The 27,837-nt window shown below is 41.4% G+C and overlaps 1 protein-coding gene and 1 pseudogene across 3 annotated transcripts; one reads left to right on the top strand and one right to left on the bottom strand.

Annotated features, from left to right (window-relative positions):
- LOC124402553 overlaps nt 1-27,837 on the top strand; it is a 311,654-nt pseudogene that overhangs the window by 122,923 nt on the left and 160,894 nt on the right.
- LOC124402556 (zinc finger protein 239-like) lies at nt 17,177-26,795 on the bottom strand. Of its 3 annotated transcripts, XM_046875667.1 has the most exons (4): nt 26,626-26,795; nt 26,477-26,532; nt 21,634-21,675; nt 17,177-18,210 (listed from the first exon to the last, which is right to left on the bottom strand). In XM_046875667.1, the coding sequence occupies exons 2-4, from the start codon at nt 26,504-26,506 to the stop codon at nt 17,488-17,490; spliced, it is 795 nt and encodes a 264-aa protein (XP_046731623.1). In that variant the 5' UTR covers nt 26,507-26,532; nt 26,626-26,795; the 3' UTR covers nt 17,177-17,487. The 3 variants fall into 3 exon arrangements, with proteins under 3 accessions (XP_046731623.1, XP_046731624.1, XP_046731626.1); XM_046875668.1 differs by lacking the exons at nt 26,477-26,532; nt 26,626-26,795 and adding an exon at nt 21,302-21,380 and having other exon boundaries at nt 21,634-21,677; XM_046875670.1 differs by lacking the exons at nt 21,634-21,675; nt 26,477-26,532; nt 26,626-26,795 and adding an exon at nt 18,696-18,741.

The raw sequence follows: 27,837 nt of genomic DNA on the forward strand, positions 1-27,837 counted from the left end.
TGTCTAAACAGGAAACAACTAGGTCAGGTTTCTTTTCTCTGTATGTGTATATATACGTTCTGCTGCCTGCAATAAACTGAAGAGGAAGCATTTGCTGTGTGCGGTGTGATTCTTCCCTGATCAGAAAGGCCTACGGGCATCGCAGATTGTATGGAAAACCTCTCCAAGAATTAAGTTTCGTTTGGGCATGATAAAAATCTAACAGTTTTGGTGTCAGAAGTGGGATACTTTCGGCAATATCCAAAAAGGAAAATCATGCATCAAGGTAAGTTTTTTAAGATACTTCCTTGTTTGCGGGGATTGTCCCGTATGCCAGCCAATAGGGCTGCATATGTTTTCGTGTCTTGGTTATGCATTAATTGTTTAATTAATGATAATTTCCTTTGGTGGGATGATTTCGTCGCGACATTGGTTTTCTCACCTTAGATGTAAGATGCAAGATTAGAAGACGTTTTTTACGGTCTGTCTAATATAGGCGATATTGTCTGAAGTATCCAAAAGAATCCACGATAATTTATATGCCCGAAAAAAATAGATAAATGAAAAATTTTTTGTTAAAAAAAAAAAAAAAAAAAGGGAGAGAAAAGTGAAAAGGAACTAAAGAAAAACGGACATTTTGAAAAGACTTTAAAATTTTTCAAAAGACTTCAATCTTGTTTTGGCTTTATAGTCTATTTTTTTCTCCTAGCTAACAAAGTTTGTGATTCAATTGGAGAGATTGGATTACTTTTTTGTTTGAAGACTGCGATCCCCCTAGTGCCTAGTGTTGTGTGTATTGTCTGTGTATTAAGTGTTGTGTGTCTGTTCTTTGTTCTGTGTTAAGAAGATGGGTCATAACATTTCTCGCCCATTGCCGGAAGAAAATCCCAAAGATTGGATGTATAGGAATTGTGCCGGTAATTGAACTAATCCTTATTTAACCTATTTGGCATTATGGAGTGAAATTGTATTACATCTAGATACCTTTTCCTAGAGATTTAGAAGCTGCTAGAGGTTTCTACTATGCTCCAGGTTAAGTTAACCCGTTATGCTCTGCACTGCAACAGGAAGTGGTGCATTTCAGCCTCAGCACAAAACTCAAGGAGGAGGTCCTAGGAGAAAAGGGGAAGTTCATCTTTTAGGGAATAGATAGATTTCCAATTTCATGTCCTGTAACTCACCTTTTGCCTGTAGTGACACCGACTGGTACAAATTTTTATCATAGTTTTACAATAATTCCAAACTCGCCTTTAAACCTTTTAGGAAGAGATATGATGCATAAAATGGGAATGGAGATCCTGTTTTTTTAAACCAATGTCTCACTGTCTTTTCCTTCTGTCCTCATGCTCTCAACCGAGCCACAGCCACATCCGGAAGATTTTTTTCAAAGTAGTACAGAGGCCCTGCCTGATAAACCAAATTTAGGTGAAGTTAACCCTAAATTATGGGCCTCTCACAAAGATGAGGCAGAGTTAATCCAGGTAAAACCGTATCATGCACTCATGAAAACACACCATCCTTCTTCTTCTTCTTCTTTCGGCTGCTCCCATTAGGGGTCACCACAGCGGATCATCCGTCTCCACACCACCCTGTCCTCTACATCTGCCTCTTTCACACCAACTACCTGCATGTCTTCCCTCACCACATCCATGAACCTCCTCCTTGGCCTTCCTCTTTTCCTCCTACCTGGTGGCTCCATCCTCAGCATTCTTCGGCCAATATAATTCATGTCCCTCCTCTGCACATGTCCAAACCATCTCAATCTCGCCTCCCTCACCTTGTCACCAAAACATCCTACATGCGCTGTCCCTCTAATAAACTCATTTCTAATCTTGTCCATCCTCGTCACTCCAGCTCTCCAGGCTCTTCTCAACCTGCTCCCTACTCTCACCACAAATCACAATATCATCCGCAAACATCATAGTCCAGGGAGACTCCTGTCTGACCTCATCCGTCAACCTGTCCATCACCACTGCAAACAGGAAAGGGCTTAGGGCCGATCCTTGATGCAGACCAACCTTCACCCTGAACCAGTCTGTCGTACCTACTGCACACTTCACTGCCATCACACTGTCCTCGTACATGTCCTGCACCACCCTCACATACTTCTCTGACACACCTGACTTCCTCATACAATACCACAACTCCTCTCTTGGCACTCTGTCATACGCTTTCTTTAAATCCACAAATACACAATGCAATTCCTTCTGTCCTTCTCTATACTTCTCCATCAACATCCTCAAAGCAAAACACACCATCTGATTTTTGTTAAACAATATCCATTGTCAAAAGAGAAGAATGTTGGCATTGCTCCAGTTATTGACAATTTATTGTCACAAGGTGTTTTGATCAAGACACATACACCATATAACACACTGATTAATCCCGTCTTGAAGGCAGATAAAAAATGCCGGAGGCTAATACAAGATTTTCGTGAGATTAATAAATTAGTTATTCCGATGTAGCTACCATTGTTAACTCTATACCAGCGACTCACAGATTTTTTACTGTGATTCATCTTTGTTCTGCTTTTTTCAGTGTCCCTTTGGCCTCAGAGACGCAGCCGCTTTTTGCATTTACCTATAGGGGATGTCAATTCACCTGGACCCATCTTCCTCAGGGTTTTGTTGACTCGCCAGCCGTATTCTCCGCTGTAGTGCACAGAACATTGGCTGATATACACCTTCCAGAAACAACCTGCATTCTTCAATACGCAGATGACATCCTTGTCACAGGACTGACTGAGCAGGACTGCCACAAAGCATCAGTGATTGTCTGCAATGTCCTGGCTCAGGCTGGATTTAAAGCTTCACACCAGAAACTACAGTGGGTGAAGAGAAAGGTCTCATATCTGGGCCGTGTGATCTCAGAAGGCCAACGTAAGATATCGCAGGACCGAGTACAGCTTGTGACTAGGTTTTCAAGATCTCAGACTGTGAAACAGATGCAGAGCTTCTTGGGACTAGTGAACTACTGTCGAGCATGGATCCCTGACTGCGCACAGCATGATAAAGTTTTGCGTAGTGCTGTTGATCACAAAGCTGCTCCATCACATCTCATTCTGTGGACTCATGAAATGACTGACAGTTTTGCTGCCCTCAAGAAGGCTATACAGTCTGCCCCAGCTCTAGGTCTTCCGAATTATTCTAAGCCTTTTCACCTATATGTGCACGAATGTGGTGGTACGGCTGCGGGGATCCTAGCCCAGGAACACGGTGACAGATATCGCCCTGTTGCGTATCTTTCCAAATCTTTAGACAACATAGCAGGGTTCCCCTTGTGCTTGCGTGCAGTGGCTGCTGCGGCTCTGATGGTCCGGGATGCTGAGAAAAAACGGTGCTGTCACATCCTTTGATACTGTACACCTCACATCAGGTAACAACTATTTTACACAACCTCAACACACAACATATGACGGCACAACGTAGATCTGGTTATGAGACCACGCTCTTGGTAATGGAAAACTTGACTATTAAGCCGTCTTCTCAGCCGCATTCAGCTGTAGTAGCTCTGCGTGATCTGCTAGACGATATTGACTTAGATGGTTTTGACGACACACATGATTGCCTTAAACACATTGAACAAGAGACCTCTTGTAGGCCCGATCTTTTAGATACGGCCCTGGAAGAGGGGGATTGTCTATAAGTAGATGGTTCATGTTCAAAACCTTCTGATGGTGTGTATTTATGTGGATATGCGGTTGTAAGATTACCTGATGTAATAGTTGAAGCTAAATCATTACCACATTTTAATCTCATAGGCGACCTTTTAGAAGCTGTTCAACTCCCTGCCAAAGTGGCCATAGTGAAGGTTAAAGGACATGCCGTAGGTGATTCAGAGGAAATTCAGGGAAATACGTTAGCGGATAAAGTAGCTAAGGAAGCAGCAAAACAACCAGTAGATTTGGACACAGTAGATACAAATCCTGAGATCTTGATGATGTCACATATCTCCAATATACCAGACATTGACCTAAAAATACTTCAGAGTCAGCCTACTGAGGAGGACATCAAGTATTGGGCTTCCAAACAATGTAAATCAGATTCTGCTGGTATCATTAGAGATGTAGATGGCAAAATTGCTCTGCCTAAACTAGCCTTAATAGTGTTGGTGAAGCATTACCATGGGATGTCACACATTAGCATAGCTAAAGTCATGCAGGCTATAAACGCATTATACTGTATTGCTGATGTAGCTAAAACAACCAAGCTAGTGTTGGATTCATGTTTGACTTGTGCCAAAACTAACGTACATCAACCTGTACAACATACTGCGCTTACTTTTCCTGAAGCCCCTTTCCAACACCTACAGATAGATTTTACACATATGCCAGCTGTAGGAAATTTGAGATACCTGTTGGTTATAGTTGACAGATTCAGTAAGTGGCCAGAAGCATTTGCATGTGCGACAGAGAATGCTAAAACGGTTGTCAAAATATTAACAAAAGAGATCATCTCTAGGTTTGGTATTCCTAGTGTGATTGAAAGTGATAATGGCACACCTTTTGCTTCAAAGGTAACACAACTTTTGGCTAAAAGCTTAGCAATTGACTGGCATTTTAATATTCCCTATCACCCACAGTCAGCTGGAGTGGTAGAAAGAACAAACAGAACCATTAAGGAAAGTATTACTAAAGCCTGCTTTGAAACAGGCCGAAATTGGACTGTTGTTCTCCCGGCAGTACTCACAGAAATGAGAATGACCCCATCTTCAACTACTAAACTGTCACCTTTTGAAATTCTAATGGGCCGGCCTTTCCCGACCCCATTGGTCAGGGGACGCACTGGCATTTCTTCCTTAGGTAACCTGGAAGTGATGGTGGATGACTACGTTTCTGCCCTGGTTGAGAAATTGAATTCTATCAGTGCTGATGTCTCACTAACTCTTCCCCGCTCACAGATAAGCCAACACACCCTTTTGTGCCTAATCAGCAGGTCCTGATACGAAGTCTGAAGCCTACCAAGGTCGGTGAGCCGAAGTATCTGGGTCCAGCGACTGTTCTAACTGTAACCAGAACTGGAGTTCTGACTGATTATCAGCCACAGTGGATACATGCAAGCAGGATCAAAACAGCACCCACTTAATCTGTGCACTAATTGGTCTGTTGGACTAAGAAGCCTGCCTAAGTGAGTATTCAGGGCTGAAACAATTGAAAGCCCACGGAAAGATCCGTTCTTTATAGTAGAAAGGGGGCCACCTCCGGGGTGAAGATCTGACTCACTTAACTGTTTTGTTTAGCTTACCCTGATACCTGCTCTAGGTCTAAATTCTATAACAATATGTGCATAGTTGTAACTAGACTCCAGATTTTTCTTATTCTCTTTGAACACATTATTCAGAGAGGAAAAACTGTTATGTATACCTTATAATACTGCTAATAGACATATTGAACAAGCACTGAGAAACAAATGTCTCATGACGTCTTGGTGAACGTGAAACAACTGCTGAAAGAAGTTTTTTTGAGAAGATTAAGAGTTTGTTTACAAGTGTTGAACACTATTTTGTTTTGGGAATGATTTTTTTATTGATTGTTGGAATTATACTTTGTATGTTGCTATGTTTAATGACGATGGTAAGACAGGCCATAAAGGCCTCAATTGGAGTGGTGATGATGAAGGATTATATGCATTTAGGGAAAGAATGAAATGGAATCTGTATGTTTTTGTTTGTCTTTATCTTTTCATTTGCAGTTTGTGTCACCAGTTCTGTTCCCCGGATGAACATCCTATGTTTTGGTGTGTGATGCTAAATCATAAATGATTTTAAGTGGCCATTGTTAGTGTTAAGATGGTTTTCACACTGTTTCACACACATTCCTTTGTCTGCTCAGTGTCGAATATTAGTATAGAATATTTACGATGTTAGTCTGTAAGGTAAACAGGGAGTCTTATCTGGACCCACACAACTCCGGCTAGTATATCCTCTTGTCTAAACAGGAAACAACTAGGTCAGGTTTCTTTTCTCTTTATGTGTATATATACGTTCTGCTGCCAGCAATAAACTGAAGAGGAAGCATTTGCTGTGTGCGGTGTGATTCTTCCCTGATCAGAAAGGCCTACAGGCATCGCAGATCGTATGGAAAACCTATCCAAGAATTAAGTTTCGTTTGGGTATGATAAAAATCCAACACAATGTTAAAGGAAAACTACACCGTTTTTCAATATTTTATTATGTTCTTACCTCAATTTAGACTAAACAATAAATCCCTGTCTTTTTTCACTTCATCTTTGTGCAGCCTGTCGTGAATGTGTTAGCATTTAACCTAGCCCCATTCATTCCTTAGGATCCAATCAGGGATGAATTTAGACGCCACCAAACACTTCCATGTGTTCCCTATTTAAAGACTGTTACATGAGTAGTTACACGAGTAAGTATAGTGCCACAAAATAAAACGTGGAGATTATTTAAGCGAATAAAAAAAGAGAACTATATTGTATGGCGGAAGAGCACTTAGTTTGCAGCACTTGCACCTCGGCATGCAGTAACATCATGGTCAATTAATAACCTGAAAGAAGAAATAAGGTTAAAAAAGGGTAAAAGGACAATTAATATTTGGTTTGTCTTTACAGCTGCCAACATTGATGAGGCCTTGCTCCACACCCTTTGATGTTTTGAGAGACCTTTTCCCTGGCCCAGAACAGTTTCTCAGGAGAAAAAGAGTGTGGCCTCTTATTAATTCAATTCAATTCATTTTTTTGTATAGCGCTTTTAACAATGAACATTGTCTCAAAGCAGCTTTACACAGATAATGTGGTGATTAAAAGTGAAGATGTTCTTTATAAGTAAGTTTGTCCCTGATGAGCAAGCCTGTGGCGACTGTGGCAAAGAAAAACTCCCCGAGATGGCATAAGGAAGACACCTTCAGAGGAACCAGACTCAAGAGGGAACCCATCCTCATCTGGGTTGCACCGAATGTCCATTTGTAGCAGATATACAATGTTGTAGGGTACAGTGATGATGATCAGAAGCGAAAAGTAGACCTGAGTCAGTGTAGGAGACTGTTGACATTAACTACAGTCCAATCTATCCTCAAAGCGCCCGTTCTTACTCTGGAATTTTATGGAATCACCCAAGGTGTTGATGAGAAACCGTCCCAAGCTGCACAAAGGACGAAGTGGGAAGATCCACCGAGGGGAGAGGGGCAGGAACAGTGGTCACTGGAGCCTCAGGAGCATGTTTAACTTGACCGAGAGAGAGAGAGAGAGAGAGCGAAGCAGAGAGAACCAGAAGGTAACACAGACATGAGGGATCTCTGGGATAAGAGACGACCTACCACACCACCGTCAACGAACATTCTATATCCATGTTCCCTCCAGATATCCACCTTTACCTAAGAAAAAATCTACTGATCAAAGGCTTGACTAAATAAATGTGTTTTCAACCTCGACTTGAACACTGAGACTGTGTCTGAGTCCCGAACACTGATTGGAAGGCTGTTCCATAACTGTGGGGCTTTATAAGAGAAAGATCTGCCCCCTGCTGTAGTCTTCATTATTTGAGGAACCAACAGATAACCTGCACCTTTTGATCTAAGTAGGCGTGGAGGATCATACTGGTACAGAAGTTCACTCAGATACTGCGGTGCGAGACTGTTAAGTGCTTTATACGTCAGTAGTAGTATTGTATAATCAATGCGAGATGTAATTGGGAGCCAGTGTAGACTGATTAAAACAGGAGTGATGTGGTCATATTTCCTAGATCTAGTGAGGACTCTTGCTGCTGCATTCTGAACTAACTGAAGCTTATTTATGCACTTACTCGCACACCCAGACAGTAAAGCGTTACAGTAGTCTAATCTAGAAGTAACAAAAGCATGAACTAGTTTTTCTGCATCCTGTAACGACATCATATTTTAGCAATATTTCTAAGGTGAAAGAAGGCGATCCTGGTGATATTATTCACGTGAGCCTTAAAGAAAAGACTAGGGTCAATAATAACACCAAGGTCTTTGACTGCTGTACACACTGAGACAGAAACACCATCCAGAGATGCTACATAATAGGAAAGTTTGCGAGAGTTGAGCAGAAGAAAGTTATCAAGCATCCACTGTCTAATGTCCTTTACACACTCAACATTGTTAAGCTGATCTCTCTCATCTGGCTTTGCTGAAATATACAGCTGTGTATCATCAGCATAGCAACGGAATAAATATCCGTTAAAATATCAAAATATCTTTTTGATTTTACTGCATCCTTTATTTTCCATTGGCTCTGTCTCGTCTATTTTTGCTTTCGGAAGAGCACTTTTTTTCCCTGTTTAAGGGTTCGAAAGCAGTGAGCGGAGGACATTCCAACCAGAACTACGAACACACACTACAGTAACCACATTAAGGTACGTAATTTCTCTGCTATGGCGAACCTCCAGTTCATTCAGTTTGTGAAGTGCGACATGTTTAGTTAGTCTTTCTCCGTTGTTAGCGATAATTTTATCTGTGAGAAGCGTAAGCTAGTTTGCTCTTTGACGGAGAAGATCTTAGCATTAGGGGAGCGCATCCAGAGTCTAGAGAGAAGTAGTGAGTGCGAGAGCAGTCCAGGTTCTGCAGGGGAAAGTCTGAATGCCCCAGGTGAATTTAGTATTCCCCTGACTCCGGCATTAGAGCCCTCGCAGTGGGGCGAGTGGGTGACGGCTCGGCGGCATACACGCAAAGCCAAAGCTAACGCTAAGGCTCGCCCACGGGAGCACCGTTCCTCTCCACTTTACGTGTCCAACAGGTTTGCTCTCCTCAGTGAAGTACCAGCTGAGAAACCTGAAAGAGCTCTGGATTTAGGAGACTCCATTCTGAGGCATGTGAAATTAGCTAGACCTTTAGGGGCACCAGCAGCACAGGTTATGTGTATATGGGGACATAGCAGGTCAGCTTAGGTTCTTAGGAAACACAGGTTCTCTAAGATAGTTTTTCACACAGGAGCTAATAATATACGCCTTCGACAGTCAGAGGTTACCAAGAGTAATATTATAGAGGTGTGTACATTAGCGAAGGCAATGTCTGATGCAGTAACATGCTCTGGCCCCATCCCAATGCGACGTGGCGATGTAGCCTACAGCAGGTTATGGTCGCTGAACTGCTGGATGTCCGAGTGGTGCTCCAAAAACAATATGGGCTTCATTAATAATTGGAGCATTTTTGAGGGCAAGGCTGGCCTGTTAGGGCGGGACGGTATCCATCCCACTCGGGAAGGTGCTGCTTTGATTTCTTGTAGTATAGGTCATAGTCTCAGAACAGCACTAGTTAACAAGTGACTGTCTAGAGCCAATTTTCCCATAGAATTTGCAGATTTCATCACAAATTTAGCTACTGCTTTAGACAAAGCATTAATTATTGGTGACTAATATTCATTTTGATAATCAGGAAGACTCCCTAAGAGCAGCAGTTGTGTCCATTCTAAATTCAGTTGTATTTAATCAGAATGTTAAAGGACCCACTCATAGTGGTGGACACACTCTCGAATTGTTGTTACATTTGGATTAAAAAAAATAAAAGTTAGTCATAATTCCACAGTCTGAAGCTATTTTAGACTATTATCTCATCTCTTTTAAAATCTGCCTCAGTCATTGCATTACTACCTCACCACGTTATCGTGTTAAGCGTACTTTCACGTCAGCTACAGCAGCGCGTTTTATCAATAATCTTCCAGAAATTACGATATTAAATAGATCTCCGTCTGACCCTGCAGAGCTTGACTGGGCCACTGAATACCTAGAATCAACATTACGTCATACTCTAGATCTGTCAAGAATCCCCCTGCCACGCCCCCTTCGGCGGCTGTCAACCTCGGTGCTTCGGAGAATGCCCTGCTCCTTCTCGCTCCTTCCCGCGCCCACAAGGAGGTCCTCTCCTTCGCACTAACAACACACACCTGACTTTCATCTACACGCTAATCTCACTGCCTATAAGAACACTCACTGCACACACACTCGCAGTCCTTTATTACCCGTTCATGTGTGTTCATATCGGTGATAGGTTGTGTGCTCGTGTATGTTCCTGCGTGTTCATGCCGGTGTGCGTGACTCACGTCTTACTGTGAGCTCGCGTATGCCTTCCCGCTCCATACACCGTTCAACTCGGACATTCGCTCTCTCACTGCACGTGGACCGCGCCGCTTTCCAGGCGCACCTTGGATTTAACTTTCCCGACTCGCGTTCGGACTCGGACTTTGCGGACCGCGTCTCTTTCCAGACGCACCGTGGTTGTTACTTATCTTTTTTCCCGGATTCCTCCGTTTGGGTCATTCCTCCAAACTCCGGACCTAGTGGGCTGCGTCTCTTTCCAGACGCACCTGGGATTATACCGTCCTCTTCTCCCGGACTCGGTTATTTGGGTTATTCCGCAGACTCTGAACTGTTATGGGCCGCGCTGTGAGAAATATAAGAAGAACGCGGCACAGAAAAGTAAAGTCAATCTGAGCATGCGCACTCTGTCTGTAGAGGACGTTTTTGAAAAGGCAGGAAAGTTTTCCAGTGATGGTGCCAAGGCAAAAGGCATAACACAAAAAATATGGAATTCATTGCCTTAGATCAGTGGTCGCCAGTGGATCCCGAAAATAATAATTATTATAATATAATATTATTTATTACACAGCTCTTCTTAATGCTGTAGATTAGAACGTTCCATTCACTTGAATGGGCTTCCAAATGTTCGGCGGCCAATTATTTTCGTTTAACAAACCGTTGCTAATAATAATTGACTGCTGCCTGTCTGTCAATACTATGAATGGTAACAAATAAATAACAATAATTTATAATAATAAATAAAACACTTTTGTAATTGATTTATTCTTTGAATTGCAATGCATTTGATTTTAGTGAGGTTAGTACACACTCATAGCCATAAATGCAATGGTTCTAATAATTGACAATCTTTTCTTTCGGTTTTTGGTTTTGGCCTTGGTTTCCTCATTTTTGGTTTTTGGTTTCGGCCAAGAATTTTCATTTCGGTGCATCCCTAAAATATTATCGTTGGTGTGGCCCTCTGACACAATTCAGGTTTCTCATGTGGCCCCTTCTAAAAATTAATTGCCCACCCCTGCTCTAGATGATGTAGCTCCCCTTAAGACCAAAATGATCAGGGAGAAAAAATTAGCACAGTGGTATAATGATCATTCTCGTACCTTAAAACAGACCACTCGAAAATTAAAACGTAAATGGCGTCAAACAAAATTAATAGTATTTCAAATAGCATGGAAGGAGAGCCTCCTAAATTATAGAAATTCTCTTAGTGCTGCTAGATCAGCATATTTCTCCACCCTCATAGAAAATAACAAGCATAATCCTAGATTTATATACAGCATGGAACAATGGTCACTGGCGCCTCAGGAGCAAGTTTAACGAGAGAGAGAGAGAGAGAGAGAGAGAGAGAGAGAGAGAGGGTGACAGAAAGAAAAGGATATGGATTATTAACTGTCCTTATTGTTGTATGAAAGTTAATGTCACTGTACAGTTTGGACTCCGGCAAGACTCGCTATGGCAGCATAACTAAAAGGGAGAACCAGAAGGTAATACAGACATGAGGGATCTCTGGGATAAGAGACGACCCACCACACCACCGTCAACAAACCTGAGGGAACGTGTGAATGTGAGGGGACGACAGCATACCAGCATACAAATATCCCAGTTCACCAAACACTAACCTGTTTACAGCAGCGACGTATTGTAGGATTTGTGGATAAACCACTGTAAACAGGAAGAAGATGCACTGTGGGCGTGTCTCCGTTTATTCAGGTCTGTGCGGCAGTAATGGCGAGTCGAGGCGAGAGCAAGACGAGTTTCTCAAAGTGGAAATAGGCTCAATATTTCACTTTAGTTGAGTATAAAGACTCAAGTCTTTCTGGTTCGAAGCTCGTATCTACTGCGATAAACAACAAGGTCCATAACTACAAAAAACAAAATAAACAAGCATTACATTTTCTTTGGTTAATTTTGCAGTCTGTTATGGTGTGATAAGAAAAACTTTTATTTATCTGCAGTCCAATCTGAATAAACAACCAAATTCTTATTCTTTTAGTTCATTTGCCAGGAAAAATCCTAATCGCAACATAATCTTGTACATATACAGCCTTTTGATGTGACCTTTTGAAGGCACAGTTACAAACATTAATGCACCTTGTGCTAGATACAATTAGATTTTCAGATTTTCTCACATTTCTGGCAAAGTAAAAAAAAAATGGACTTGGAAATGCTTATCAGATAATGATGCTTTTAGGACCTTCTCTGATTCTCTGCCTTGAGTAAAGCTTATGGTTGTTACAGGGCAGTGAAATGCTTTTTTAATGTGGCATGACTGCAAAGCACTTGATTTACACTGAAGAAATGATTGTACATCTTATTTCATACCACTGTTCTATATAGGTTATTTAACCCAGCCATTATGGATGCACAAGCCAGTGCACTCTTAGTGCCGGTCCCAAGCCCGGGTAAATGGGGAGGGTTGCGTTAGGAAGGGCATCCAGCGTAAAACATGTGCCAAATCAAATATGCGGATCACAAATGAGAATTTCATACCGGATCGGTCGAGGCCCGGGTTAACAACGACCGCCACAAGTATAGTTAGCCGACAGGGTACCGGTGGAAATTGGGCTACTGTTGGCCGAAGGAGGAGAAGGAGAGGAGGAAGACGTCTACAGAGACGGCAGGGAAAGGAGAAGTGTAGTAGAGTGGAGGTTAGGGTTGGTACTTTAAATGTTGGTACTATGATGGGTAAAGGGAGAGAGGTAGCTGATATGATGGAGAGGAGAAAGGTAGATATGTTGTGTGTTCAGGAGACCAAGTGGAAAGGGAGTAAGGCCAGGAACATTGGAGGTGGGTTTAAACTGTTTTATCATGGTGTGGATGGAAAGAGAAATGGTGTAGGGGTGATTCTGAAGGAAGAGTACAGTAAGAGTGTAGTGGAGGTGAAGAGAGTTTCTGATCGGGTGATGATCGTGAAGGTGGAAGTTGACAGTGTAGCTAGACAGCATCGGATGGTGGTCTGTAGGATGGTTTTGGAGGTGAAGAAGAAGAGGATGAGAGTGAGGACTGAAAGAAGAATAAGATGGTGGAAACTAAAGGAGGAAGAGTGTAGTGTGAGGTTCAGGGAAGAGGTCAGACAGGGGCTCGGTGGTGGTGAAGAGGTGCTGGATGATTGGGCAACTACTGCAGAAGTGATGAGGGAGGCAGCTAGAAAAGTACTTGGTGTGACATCTGGAAATAGAAAGCAAGACAAGGATTTTTTCATCTCAGGGGGGAGTATTCCTTTAATTAAACAGAGGCAAAAACAGTGATCGGGATAAAATATTATTAATTGTGCAGCACTAGCTATAGGTTATATGACTTACACTTCCGGCTGTACCGCCCTCCGATCATGGTCCCGCTGAGCTCTCAAAGCACAGTTGCCTTCTCTGTCTCTTGCATTTGTGAACCATTTACCAAGCGCTTTCTCCAGCTCTTTCTTACTGACAGTTTTCAGCAAATGGTTCTGCTTCAGGCTTCCTGTTAAGCAAAAAAATTTATATAAAGTAGAGCATGCTACCGCATCAACCAGGGCACAACCCATTATTTGTATGCATGCAAGTTACATGAGCATAAGACTATCAGTCAAAAAAATGAATAAAATAAAATAAAATAAAAAAAGACTAAAAATCACAAGGTGGTAAACACCTTCTAATTCACCATTTGCCCAAACTGTTAACTGATCTGACTGACTTTATAAACAGCTCAAAATGACATTTATTATTTTTAACGTAATCATAACGTATCATATTTTTAGTAATGTTTAGAAATTATATAAATATAAACGTTTTTTATCACCTCTACCTATTTCACCTAAATCACATTAAAATAATGTTAAGTATTGTCACAATCTCCTCAGAACTTTTTTCCGTGTATTGTATATACTCGTTATAAAGGTAGTGAAAGAGCACTCCACAGTGCTTTTACTGCTTCACCCTTCTGTTATCATAAAGACACTATATGGAGAAAACACGGGTGAAAATGGTTTGAAAAGTTGTTATTTCCACATTTTAGTAGACAATGTCCTAGTTATCTGCTTATCGTTAAAAATGTTCAGTTTTCCACAGGTGATTATCTCTGAGGTAAACCAGTTCACTATCCACACTTACCTATCTTATATCGTGCCTGTAACTTTAATTACCACACAATCTTTCAGAAGTATACATTAAATGAAATTTCTTACCGTGAAAGAGATGTCAGGTTATCCAGGTCAGGTCAGGTGATCAGTGGTAGTGAGTGATGACAGATCCAGTTTCTTCAAAATGAGAAGGCAGGAACACAGGAGCCAATGGGAGACTCTGTGAGCTGCACAAGCAATTTTTTCTTTTTTTTTTTTCTTCACTAAAGTTCATACTATGTTATTGTTAATATATAAAATTTTTGTTTCGATCATATAAAACACGCAAAAAACATATCAATTAAATTTATCATCAATTAAATAATATAGCTAAATATAGCCCAAATGTGGCCCATACAGGGCCCCCGAATAAACAAAATGGGCCACCTAACTGGGGCCCACAACCCTGAATAATCTAGGGCCCACATTCAGCCCATCAAAGTGCCCACTCTGACCCATGCCCACGTGATGCCCATGTGGGGCCCACATGGACATGTTGGCTGGGATCGTCACTCTGATTAAAGAAATGCACCATGCAGGGCAGGCACCAGTGGGTGGTGCAGTCAGCTGAGTGTTCTGAGCTCCCTGACCTGCAGGACATGTACAGCAAGCGGTGCTGGACCAGGGCCGGAAAGATATTGGAGGACATCAGCCATCCCAATAAAGAAGTCCTCTTTTTGTGTTGCGTTCAGGAAAGTGCTTCCGAATCCTTGAAGGCAAACAGAGGGAGAATGAGGAGGAGATTCTGCCCACAGGCCATTCGGAGTCTAAACCAGGAAAACACCTAACACATGAACACTTTAGTGACAATCACACTGGGACACTTCAAATCTGGACTATTGTCAATATCTATCTATTATTTCTTTCTGACAAAATTGCAGCCAGTAAGTAGTTCCACAGATACCTCAGACACCTGTTTGGTGTCATATACATATACATATACAAAGTATTTGAAATCTATTAGTCTGGAAAAGGTTATAAAGCTGTTTCTAAAGCTTTGGAAATCTCAAACCCTACTCTTTCCCATAACTTCATGGTGTGACTGATCAACTTAATTTCGCTGTAGTTACTGCAGGTATGCACATCTCCCTTATTCTTAAAGTATCAGTACCAGCACACTCCTTCTCCATTCCTCAGGCATCCTCTCACCTTCCAAAATCCTGTTAAACAAACTTTTTAAAAACTCCACTGCATCTCTCCGAAACATCTCCATGCTTCTACCGGTATGTCATCTGGTCCAACCGACTTTCCACACTTCATCCTCTTAATCACTGCTCTCACTTTCTCCATTCTATCCACTTCCTGCTTCACCATCTCCACACCATCCAACCTTCTTTCTCTCTCACTTTCCTCGTTCATCAGCTGCTCAAAATACTCCCTCCATCTTCTTAACACACTGTCCTTACTAGTCAACACATTTCCATCTCCATCCTTTCTTGCTCTAACTTGCAGCACATCGTTCCCAGCTCGGTCACTCTGTCTGGCCAATCGGTACAAATCCTTTTCTCCTTCTTTAGTGTCCAACTTCTCCTACAGCTCGTCATATGCCTTTTCCTTTGTCCTTCACCACATCCCTCTTTACCTGCTGCATCTCCTTGTCCTCCTGCCTACTTTTCTCATCACTCTGTCAATCCCAATTGTTTTGCCAACCTCTTTCTTCTTCTGCTTTCCTGCACTTCCTCATTCCACCACATCTCTTTGTCTTCCTTTCTATTTCCAGATGTCACATCAAGTACCTTTCTAGCTGTCTCCCTTATCACTTCTGCAGTAGTTCCACAATCATCCAGCACCTCTTCACCACCACTGAGCCCCTGTCTGACCTCTTTCCTGAATCTAACACTACATTCTTCCTCCTTCAGTTTCCACCATCTTATTCTTCTTCCAGTCCTCTCTCTCCTCCTTTTCTTCTTCTTCACCTCCAAAACCATAGGACATGACATGGGGTTACCAGTGTGACACTAAAACAGGTAGTAGTAATGACTACTTTTTACTTAATGTACTTAATGTCAGAGCCCAAAACTCTCTTTACCTAAACTTGAGTAAAAAAATGTATAGTCAGTACTTCAACTTTTACCTGAGTATTTGAAAACATGAGTATCTGTACTTCTACACGTAATATTCGTATGCAGCATGTAGTGTAAATATCCATTAGATTTTAGTTATTTTGGTTATGAATTAACTTTTATTTCCATTTGGTGATGAAGCTCGGGTGTTCTTGTATTTAGAGCAGTGAGAACTGCATACAATTCTAGACTGAGACTCCTGAAGTTACTGAGTGTCACAGTTGGATTCTGGAAACACAGATTTTAATGCTCCCACATTAAAGTTGATTGTTTTCCATTTTATTCTTTCTGTATAATAGAATTTTGGTAATTACTGAAATTTAATTTAGTAAATAACAATGATGATTTGTTGATACTTCATAATCATCTATGATATAGAATCAAATCATTGTTTCTATCACCAGCATTTCTATGTTCTTCCTTTGAAAAAATCAAGTATAAGTTAACAAACAATAGCAAGAGAAAAATAAGTGAACTGTTCATAAAATAATCACAAAAAAATGTTCCTGAAGACGTTTTTAATGACACAGAGACTCATACAGTACATTTAGAATAATCAAGTTTTAACATTCACCTTAATCTCAAAGGTGTTCCGTGAAGTCGAGATTAGAGCTCTGTGCAGGTCAGTCACCAAACTCATCCAACCATGTCTTTATGAACCTCAGTTTGTGCACTGTGGCATGGTCATGCTGGATTAATAAAGGGCCGTCTCCAAACTATTCCCACAATATTAGAAGCATAGCATTGTCCAAAATGATTTGGTATGCTAAAGTAATTAACATTTCCCTACACTTTAAGTCAAGGGCTGAGTCTTACCCGTAAAGTACAGCCCCATACCATTACCACTCCTCAACCAAACCTTACAGTTGACTAATAAACTTATTTGAAGTTAAAGAAACACAAAAAATGAACGTTGGTGCAAAATACCTAAAGGTTTATACATTTAACATTTTAGATTTAAAAAAGACTTAGGGTGAGATTTTTCTGCACTTTAATTCTTATAGGTCCAGACATATACAACAAAAATCTATTCCCTGATCTTGCTGTGATCAAGCTCAAGTTTGCAGTAAATCAGTAACACTGGGCTCAGGGGACAATGGATTGGAAGCCGTTCCATTAGATAATGTTCAGAAAGCAAATATGGGTGAGTTGCTCAGGTAGCCTCATACTGGAAAGGTGTCCAGTTTGTTAGAGCTAATTAAAATTAACATTACAATTTAAAGTTCCTCCGATATTTACAGTACAATTTCCCTTTACATCCCTTCAAATAAGAAATTTAAGATGATTTGTTTCACAAATTAACATCAGGAGTTTATGGTTGTATGTTAGAGCACTTGTGGCTCCTTAATGAGTTTTGATGACATAGCTCCGTCCACACTTTCCACAGAGGTACAGCTTCTGTCCTGTATGACTCTGCTTGTGGCTGAGGAGGGGACTCTGAGCACTAAAACTCTTCCCACACTGTTTACAGTGATACGGCTTCTCTCCTGTGTGGATACGCTGGTGCGATTCGAGAGTACTCTGTTGAGTGAAACTCTTCCCACACTGTTCACAGTGATAAGGCTTCTCTCCTGTGTGGATACGCTGGTGTAATCTGAGATGACCCTGCTGAGTAAAACTCTTCCCACACTGTTTACAGTGATACGGCTTCTCTCCTGTATGGATATCCTGGTGTCTTTTGACACTACTCTGACGATTAAAACTCTTGCCACAATGTTCACAGTGATACGGCTTCTCTCCTGTGTGGATACGCTGATGTAATCTGAGATGACCCTGCTGAGTAAAACTTATCCCACACTGTTTACAGTGGTACGGCTTCTCTCCTGTGTGGATATGCTCGTGTCTAAGCAAATGACGCTGGTGAGTAAAACTCTTCCCACACTGTTCACACTGATATGGCTTCTCTCCTGTGTGGATATGCTGGTGTCTTTTGAGACTACTCTGATGAGTAAAACTCTTCTCACACTGATCACAGTGATTCAGTTTCTCTCCTGTGTGGATACGTTGGTGTCTTTTTAGAACAGCAATCTTAGTAAAACTCTTCAAACAATCTGAGCAGTGGTGCATCTGGAAAACAATATAAAATGATTCAATATACTGTAACAAGTTAAATAAAAGGTATTTTGAGGCCTTTTAGAAAACCTTCAACTATTTAATACAGTGGAACCCGGTTATGTCGATGTCCTATGGGGTTGCCAAAAACATCGAGATAACCGATGATCGAGATAAACGAAAATCAATATGGCGGCAATATATTAACGTGCTTGAAATTTCTTTATGTACATGATGTGCGTTAATAAATGAGAATGTACATGCACGTGTTTTGGAGGGTTTTTTTACACAACAGCGTTGCCGCGATTTGTTTAATGAAGGCATGCTATAAAAATACATACAGTACATGTTTATCTGTCAGGAATCCACCTGCCACGCCCTCTTCGGCGTGTCAGGTGCTTTCGCGGCCGCTTTCTCTGAAGCTCCTGGCTTCAATCGCGCACATATGGTGCTCGTTTATCACTCATCACCAGCTCCTATTTAAACTTCCACACTCTCACCGTCCGTTATTGTTGGTATATGTTGGTTCACGGCGGTCATCGTTATCGCTCATGCGTATCCCGGTACGTGCCTTCCCACCGGCACTCTCTCAACGGCTGCTCTTTTCCACTCAAAGCGCATCGCGGATTCCCCCGATCCTGCCGTTGGTCATTCTATGCTTTTGCTGCTTATCCCATGTTCTCCCGTGTGCTGCCACTTCAAAAACGTCGACTTAATAGGGTTGTCGAGTTAACCGAGGTCAAGATAAGTGGGTTCGACTGTACTTGTATAAAATCTTCCAAAATCCCCGATATTTATGTCTTCAAGGTGGAGGAGTTTTCCCAGTACCAGACCAGGCAGCATTATATCATCTTATTTTTAATTCCAGGACCTGTTGGGCTTCTGTGATGACATCAGAGCTTAACAGGATTCAGTCCACGATCACAAAGCTACCTGAAACTATGTTCAAGCAATGTTTGGGTGATTTTGGATTTAGCAAAATACATTTCTGATTCAGAACATTTGCTAATAGTAGCTCTCATTGGACAAAGCTCAAAATCTGGACTGGTGCAAACAATCAGTACCTACTGAGCTGATCTGCATGCTGTCTTCCAAATGATGTGTGAAAATCCCTGTGGTTGGGACAACAATACATTGATGATGACTGCAGGTTGCAATTATCTGTGGCTGTCAAAAGCAGTAACCTACTTCCACCTAATGGCCTATGAGGGCATTTTCAATCAACTTGTTAGCATGTACCTTCGCTTTCAGACTCTCAGCTGAAAATCACCTACCTAAATGTAAATGTGAACAGTTCCTGACCAAAGTGTTCTACATACACAATTTAGATATATTTGGAAAGAAGATACTCTGACCCAGCCATTAGTGTTGCACAAGTCAGTGCACTCTTAGTGCAGGTCGGTCGAGGCCCGGGTTACCAACGACCACCACAGGTATCGTTAGCCAACAGGGTACCGGTGGAAATTGGACTACGGTTGGCCAAAGGAGGAGAAGGAGAGGAGGAAGATGTCTACAAAGGCAGCAGAAAAAGAAGTGAAGGACAGTGGAGATTCGGGTTGGTACTTTAAATGTTGGTACTATGACTGTTAAAGGGAGAGAGGGAGCCGATATGATGAAGAGGAGGAAGGTAGATATGTTGTGTGTTTAGGAGACCAAATGGAAAGGGAGTAAGACCAGGAACATTGGAGGTGTTTAAACTGTTCTATCATGGTGTGGATGGAAAGAGAAATGGTGTAGGGGTGATTCTGAAGGAAGAGGACAGTAAGAGTGTAGTGGAGGTGAAGAGAGTTTCTGATAGGGTGATGAAGGTGAAGCTGGAAATTGAAGGGGAGATAATAAATAGATGTGAGATGGAGCAGAAGGAAAAATTGAGTGAGTTAGATGAAGTGGTAAATGGTGAACCTAGAAATCAATGATTGGTGATTGGGGCAGACTTTAAAGGGCTTGAGGTGGAGGGAACAGAGGTGATGAGGAGGTGATGGTAGGTATGGAATTAAGCAGAGGAATGTGGAAGGGCAGATGGTGGTAGATTTTTGCTAAAAAGAAGAAAATGGCAGTGGTGAACACGCATTTTAAGAAAAAGGAGGATCATAGAGTGACGTATAATAGTGGATGGTGAGAAGATGCCTGAGGAATGGAGAAGGAGTGTCCTGGTACTGATCTTTAAGAATAAGGGAGATGTGCAGACTTGCAGTAACTACAGGGGAATTAAGTTGATCAATCACATCATGAAGTTATGGGAATGAGTAGTGGAAGCCAGGCTGAGAGAAGAGGTGACCATCTGTGAGCAGCAGTATGGTTTCATGGGCATGGGGTATATTGGTAAGAGAATGCTGAGGATGGAAAGAGGCAGATGTAGAGGGCAGGGGGTATGGAGACAGATGATCCGCTGTGGCGACCCCTAATGGAAGAAGCCGAATGTAAAAGAAAACCCACTCTGGGTTTTACTGCACATCTTTTTTAACGCAGGTCCTTTCCTCCCTCCCCCTGCTAGACTCCGGAGGCCACTCAGACTATTGTTATACATGTTTGGCTATTCATACAGACTGCATTCATATTAAATGTACAGCAATTCAGACTATGTTATTTATACAGACTGCATTCATACCGCATGCATACTGATGGCCGGACATTTCAATGGACAGGAGAATTCATGATCAGAAGCCATTAATCTAAAGTAGCAAGGAGCTGAACAGCTCTGCTAGTGCTAACGTTAATTCACCTATTTCTCCATCACCAGCAGCACTCCATTCTCCAACATCTATCTCCCCTACATGCCAGTGTACACACACATACATACATACATACATACATACATACATGCATACATACAGCGTATTAAGTATTGAACATGTCAACATTTTTCTCAGTAAATATATTTCAAAAGGTGCTAGTGACATGAAATCTTTATCAGATGTTGGTAACAACCCATGCAATCCACACATACAAAGGAATCAAACCATACATGTCCATAAATGAAGTTGTGTAATGTTGTGAAACAACACACACAAGAAACAGTATTGAACACAAAGACAGGGAGGTGCAAAAAGAAATGAAAAGCCAAGACAGCAGTAGATATCAATCAGTAATTAGAAAGCAATCCTACCTATTGTCATTGTAAATCAGCTGCTTCAGTCCCAACTGATGGCCTGTATAAAGGTGTAACTGGTTGCATGTGTAAAAAGCTGTTGGTATCAAAAATTGTTTACTTTATCAACTGAGTAAAAAGCTGAAGAACAGATCAAATAGGCTAATTGATTAAAGATTTGGGGAGAAATTTCCTCGTAAAATGATTTTTTAAATAAATAAAAAACAGTAGTTTATTGTGATACACTTAAAATTGAGGGTTTTTTTTTTATTTATTTAATTTTAAAATACATAATCATGTGTCTTTTCCCTGCAAACCACACTGAAAGTTGAGACATGAATAAATTGTACCTTTGATCCAGCAGCAGCAGCAGGAGTGTGTGGAGGTTCTCCGTCTCGACTATTTTTGCTGTCGGAAGAGCGCTTTTTTCCCTGTCTGAGGGTTTGAAAGCAGTGAGTGAAGGATATTCACCAGAACTACAAACAAACACTACAGTAATCACATTAAGGTACGTAATTTCTCTATTATGGCGAACATCCAGTTCACTCAGTGTGTGAAGTGTGACATGTTTAGTCAGTCTTTCTCCGTTGTTAGCGATAATTTTATCTGTGAGAAGTGTAAGCTAGTTTGCTCTTTGACGGAGAAGATCTTAGCATTAGAGGAGCGCATCCAGAGTCTAGAGAGAAGTAGTGAGTGTGAGAGCAGTCCAAGTTCTGCAGGGAAAGTCTGGATGCCCTAGGTGAAGGTACTATTCCCCGACTCCGGCATTAGAGCCCTCGCAGCGGGCGAATGGGTGACGACTCGGCGGCATACTGCAAAGCCAAAGCTAACGCTAAGGCTCGCCCACGGGAGCACCATTCCTCTCCGCTTCACGTGTCCAACAGGTTTGCTCTCCTCAGTGAAGCACCCGCTGAGAAACCTGAAAGAGCTCTGGTTTTAGGAGACTCCATTCTGAGGCACGTGAAACTAGCTAGACCTTTAGGGGCACCAGCAGCACAGGTTATGTGTATACCGGGAGCCAGGCGCGGACATAGCAGGTCAGCTTAGATTCTTAGGAAAGCACAGGTTCTCTAAGATAGTTTTTCACACAGGAGCTAATGATATACGCCTTCGACAGTCAGAGGTAGCCTACAGCAGGTTATGGTCGCTGAACTGCTGGATGTCCGAGTGGTGCTCCAAAAACAATGTGGGCTTCATTAATAATTGGAGCATTTTTGAGGGCAAGGCTGGCCTGTTAGGGCGGGACGGTGTCCATCCCACCCGGGAAGGTGCTGCTCTCATTTCTTGTAGTATAGGTCATAGTCTCAGAACAGCACTAGTTAACAAGTGACTGTCTAGAGCCAAGGCCAGGGAGCAGACAGACAGGCTAAACCGACCGTCTGCTAGCTGCACAGAGTCGTCACTCAGGATCCACCATATTGAGACTGTGTCTGTCCCCCGAGCAAAACCAAAATATAGGAACTATCAGAAAGTCTGTTTAAGTAACCTGATTAACATTAAATTAAATAGGACTGAACGCACAGCCAGCACCTCTGATCTAAAAATAGGATTGTTGAATATTAGATCTCTCATGCCAAAAGCGCTTACTATAAACGAAATTATTACCGACCAGGAGTTTAATATAATGTGTTTGACAGAAACGTGGATTAAATCGAATGAATATGTAGCATTAAATGAGGCGAGTCCTCCTGGGTATAGTTACATACACCAACCCCGTCTAAATGGCAGAGGAGGCGGAGTAGCAGCTATTTATAATAATAATCTAAACGTCACACAAAAGACTAAACACAAATGTAAAACATTTGAAGTTCTCTACACCAACATAAAATATTCAGTGTCTGAAAGCAGGTCAAGTCAGTTAATTCCACTAATTATTATTTATAGACCCCAGGGCCCTACTCTGATTTTCTGATAGAATTTGCAGATTTCATTACAAATCTAGCTACTTCTTTAGACAAAGCATTAATTGTTGGAGACTTTAATATTCATTTTGATAATCAGGAAGACTCCTTAAGAGCAGCAGTTGTGTCCATTCTAGATTCAGTCGGAATTAATCAGAATGTTATAGGACCCACTCATAGTGGTGGACACACTCTCGACTTGTTGTTAACATTTGGATTAAAAATAAAAAACTTAGTCATAATTCCACAGTCTGAAGCTATTTCAGACCATTATCTAATCTCGTTTAAAATTTGCCTTAGTCATCGATTTCTACCTCACCACGTTACCGTGTTAAGCGTACTTTCACGCCAGCTACAGCAGCGCGTTTTATTAATTATCTTCCGATATTACGATATTAGATAGATCTCCGTCAGACCCGCAGAGCTCGACTGGGCCACTGAACATCTAGAAACAACGTTACGTTACACTCTAGATGATGTAGCTCCCTTAAGACCAAAATGATCAGGAGAAAAAATTAGCACAGTGGTATAATGATCATACGCACCTTAAAACAGACCACTCGAAAACTAGAGCGTAAATGGCGTCAAACAAAATTAACAGTATTTCAAATAGCATGGAAGGAGAGCCTCCTAAATTATAGAAAATCTCTTAGTGCTGCCAGATCAGCATATTTCTCCACCCTCATAGAAAATAACAAGCATAATCCTAGATTTTTATTCAGCACGGTAGCAAAATTAACAGGGAATAAAAGCACTGCGCTAACATGCACACCATCAATAGGTAGTAATGATTTCATGAACTTTTTTAATAATAAAATTGAAAACATCAGGCAAGAAATCCAGACGGTTAATATAAATCCAAATTATTTTACAAGTAACCCTGTAGACAGCAGTGTCATTATAGCAGACAATCAATTACAAAGCTTCACTACTATTCATGAGAGTGACTTAATTTCATTAATCTCCTCATCAAAATCATCAACCTGTATTCTCGATCCCTTGCCTACTAGTTTCTTTAAACAGATAGCTCCAGAGGTAATCAAACCTGTTTTAAAAATAATTAACTCTTCCATTAGCACTGGTTATGTACCGAAATCCTTCAAACTGGCAGTTATCCACCCCCTTATTAAGAAACCTGACCTTGACCCATGTCAGTTGTCCAACTACAGACCGATATCAAATCTCCCCTTTATATCCAAAATTTTAGAAAAGGTTGTAGCACAGCAGTTATGCTCACATCTGCTTATGAATAACATTTTGAAATGTATCAGTCAGGATTTCGGCCTCATCATAGCACAGAGACGGCGCTAGTTAAGGTGGTAAATGACCTGTTATTGGCCTCTGATCAGGGTTTTGTCTCCTTACTTGTTTTGCTCGACCTTAGTGCAGCTTTTGACACCATTGATCACACTATACTGCTTGCTAGACTTGAGAATGTTGTAGGAATAAAGGGAACAGCTCTCTCTTGGCTCAGGTCTTATTTGACTGATCGCTATCAGTTTGTGGATGTAAATGGTGAGTTCTCCACGCTCTATGAGGTAAAGTTTGGTGTTCCTCAAGGATCTGTCTTAGGCCCACTGCTTTTCTCTTTATATATGCTGCCTCTTGGTGAAATTATTCATAAACATGGGATTCGCTTCCATTGCTATGCTGATGACACACAGCTGTATATTTCAGCAAAGCCAGATGAGAGAGATCAGCTTAACAATGTTGAGAAGTGTGTAAAGGACATTAGACAGTGGATGCTTAATAACTTTCTTCTGCTCAACTCAGATAAGACGGAAGTACTTTTACTAGGACCACATGCAGCTAGAAGTAAACTTTCCGATTACGTAGCATCTCTGGATGGTGTTTCTGTTTCAGCATGTCGGCTGTCAAAGACCTTGGTGTGATTATTGACCCGAGTCTTTCCTTTGAGTCTCACGTGAATAATATCACCAGAATCGCCTTCTTTCACCTTAGAAATATTGCTAAGATTAGAAATATGATGTCGTTACAGGATGCAGAAAAACTGGTTCATGCTTTTGTTACTTCTAGATTAGACTACTGTAACGCTTTACTGTCTGGGTGTGCGAGTAAGTGCATCAATAAGCTTCAGTTAATCCAGAATGCAGCAGCAAGGGTCCTCACTAGATCTAGGAAATATGACCACATCACCCGTTTTAATCAGTCTACACTGGCTCCCAATCAAATCTCGCATTGACTATAAAATATTACTACTGACGTATAAAGCACTCAATGGTCTCGCACCGCAGTATCTGAGTGAACTTCTGTACCAGTATGATCCTCCACGCCTACTTAGATCAAAAGGTGCTGGCTATCTGTTGGTTCCTCAAATAATGAAGACTACAGCAGGGGGCAGATCTTTCTCTTATAAAGCCCCACAGTTATGGAACAGCCTTCCAATCAGTGTTCGGGACTCAGACACAGTCTCAGTGTTCAAGTCGAGGTTGAAAACGTATTTATTTAGTCAAGCCTTTTATCAGTAGATTTCTCTTAGGTAAAGGCACAGATCTGGAGGGAACATGGATATAGAGTGTTTGGTGAACTGGTATATTTGTATGCTGTCGTCCCTCACATTCACACGTTCACTCAGGTTTGTTGACGGTGGTGTGGTGGGTCGTCTCTTATCCCAGAGATCCCTCATGTCTGTGTTACCTTCTGGTTCTCCCTTTTAGTTATGCTGCCATAGCGAGTCTTGCGGAGTCCAAACTGCACAGTGACATTAACTGTACACCAATAGTTACACTTAATAATCCATATCCTTCTCTTCCGTCACCCTCTCTCTCTCTCTCTCTCTCTCTCTCTCTCTCTCTCTCTTTCGGTCGAGTTAAACATGCTCCTGAGGCTCCAGTGACCAGTGTTCCTGCCCCTCTCCTCCTTGGATCTTCACACTTCTGTGCAGCTCGGACGGTCTCTTAATTCGGAGTAGAACGGGTGCTTTGAGGACGGATTGGACTGTAGTTGGTGTCGGCGGTCTGCTGCACTGACTCGGGAGTGCAGTTTGCTTCTGATCATCATCACTGTACCCCACAACATTGTATATCTGCTTCAAATGGACATTTGGTGCAACCCAGATGAGGATGGGTTCCCTCTTGAGTCTGGTTCCTCTCAAGGTTTCTTCCTTCATCTCGGGGAGTTTTTCCTTGCCACAGTTGCTCATCAGGGACAAACATACTTACAAAGAACATATTTATGTTTAATCACCACATTATCTGTGTAAAGCTGCTTTGAGACAATGTTCATTGTTAAAAGCGCTATACAAATAAAAATGAATTGAATTGAATTGAATTAAAGATCTCCGTCTGGACGCTGATTTCATGATCAGAGGTGTAAAGAATCAGGACACTGGAAGAAAAATGCAGAGGTTCATGACTCCAAAATGTCCACTAGCTGTTCCCCGAGCAGCTCAGCTGCTACATTTCACTGTACGTTTCTCACCTTTGGTTAAAAATCCGCAAAACCCGGGACAAAAACGAGGTTGAAGATTGCGCGCGATAGATTTATAACGGCCAAAGGAACGTCGATGTGCACGCGCGGAAAGTGGAGAAAAACTCACGCGGCAAAACATTAACTTCCGACCGGAGCGCGTGAAAGAACTGCATAAGTACAAACGCAGATCACAAAGCAGTGGGCGGGGCCAACGGGCTCGAGTTCTAAATCTGCAAACATCATTGGCTCAGACATTGTCAAGAAGTGAAATCTGATTGGTAATCTCCCACTGTGCCTGATCTTTAGCGGTTGAGCTTCATGAGAGACATGACTTCATCATCTATCACTCTTCATTCTCTTCTATCATTATTCTCCATTTGTATTTGTTCACAGATTCCGGTTTACAAATAAACGGAGATTCACACAAATTAATTCGATTCACAAATATAAATGGGGATTAAATAGGAATGAATACATAGATGTTCACATCATTAAGGACCAGTGTTGGTCCTGTCACATCTTCTCTTCATCTTCTTCCTATTGATCTTTTCTCTTCTCTTGATTTGTTTGGGGATTTTATGGGATTTTATTGTTTCTCAATAATAATAATTATAATTATAATAAATGATAAACTCTGTGTTTTAAAGAGAATAAAATCCATAAAGCTCAGAAACTCACCGTTCCATGGGTCGTACAGTTCACTTCATCCCGGCAGAGGGTCTTCATCCTCCACCTGGAACACGGCGTCTCTCGGAGCTACAGGAGGAAAATCCAAGTGATGCTGAGGAAGGAAAAGTCCAAACAAATAAAATCAAATAAATAATATAAAATATTTCATATAATAAAAAGTAATATTTCATAGTTGAATCCTAGTGGAAATGCGACTGATCCGAAGCTGCTGCTTTTCAGCTGATACACATTGTGTGGTCAAAAGTATTTGGACAGGTGTCTTTTCAAACCAGATGTGGTTCATAAATTCACTTAAAATGCACTTAAATGCACCATACAGCCAGTTATCTGGTGTATCGACTACCCACCTTAATAATAACATCCAAAATGACAGGCATTATGACACTCAGGGGCAGATACCAGACCTATAGCATGACATTTAATAGAATTATATTATATCCAAAGAAGGTCTGAAAAAGTTAATTATATATAATATTTATATAAAGTCTTTCCCTGTCTGCCATTTCCCACTAGAAACAACCTGTTGTCATT

Source organism: Silurus meridionalis, chromosome 19 (assembly GCF_014805685.1).
Source record: "Silurus meridionalis isolate SWU-2019-XX chromosome 19, ASM1480568v1, whole genome shotgun sequence".
NCBI lineage: Eukaryota > Metazoa > Chordata > Actinopteri > Siluriformes > Siluridae > Silurus > Silurus meridionalis.

Coding starts and splice junctions, on each gene's coding strand:
- LOC124402556 (XM_046875667.1), bottom strand. CDS start 26,506: ATGAAATCAGCGTCCAGACGGAGATCTTTA. Junction 21,676..26,476: donor CGTCCAGACGGAGATCTTTA/ATTCAATTCAAT, acceptor AATAGTCGAGAC/GGAGAACCTCCACACACTCC. Junction 18,211..21,633: donor CTGCTGCTGCTGGATCAAAG/GTACAATTTATT, acceptor ATTGTTTTCCAG/ATGCACCACTGCTCAGATTG.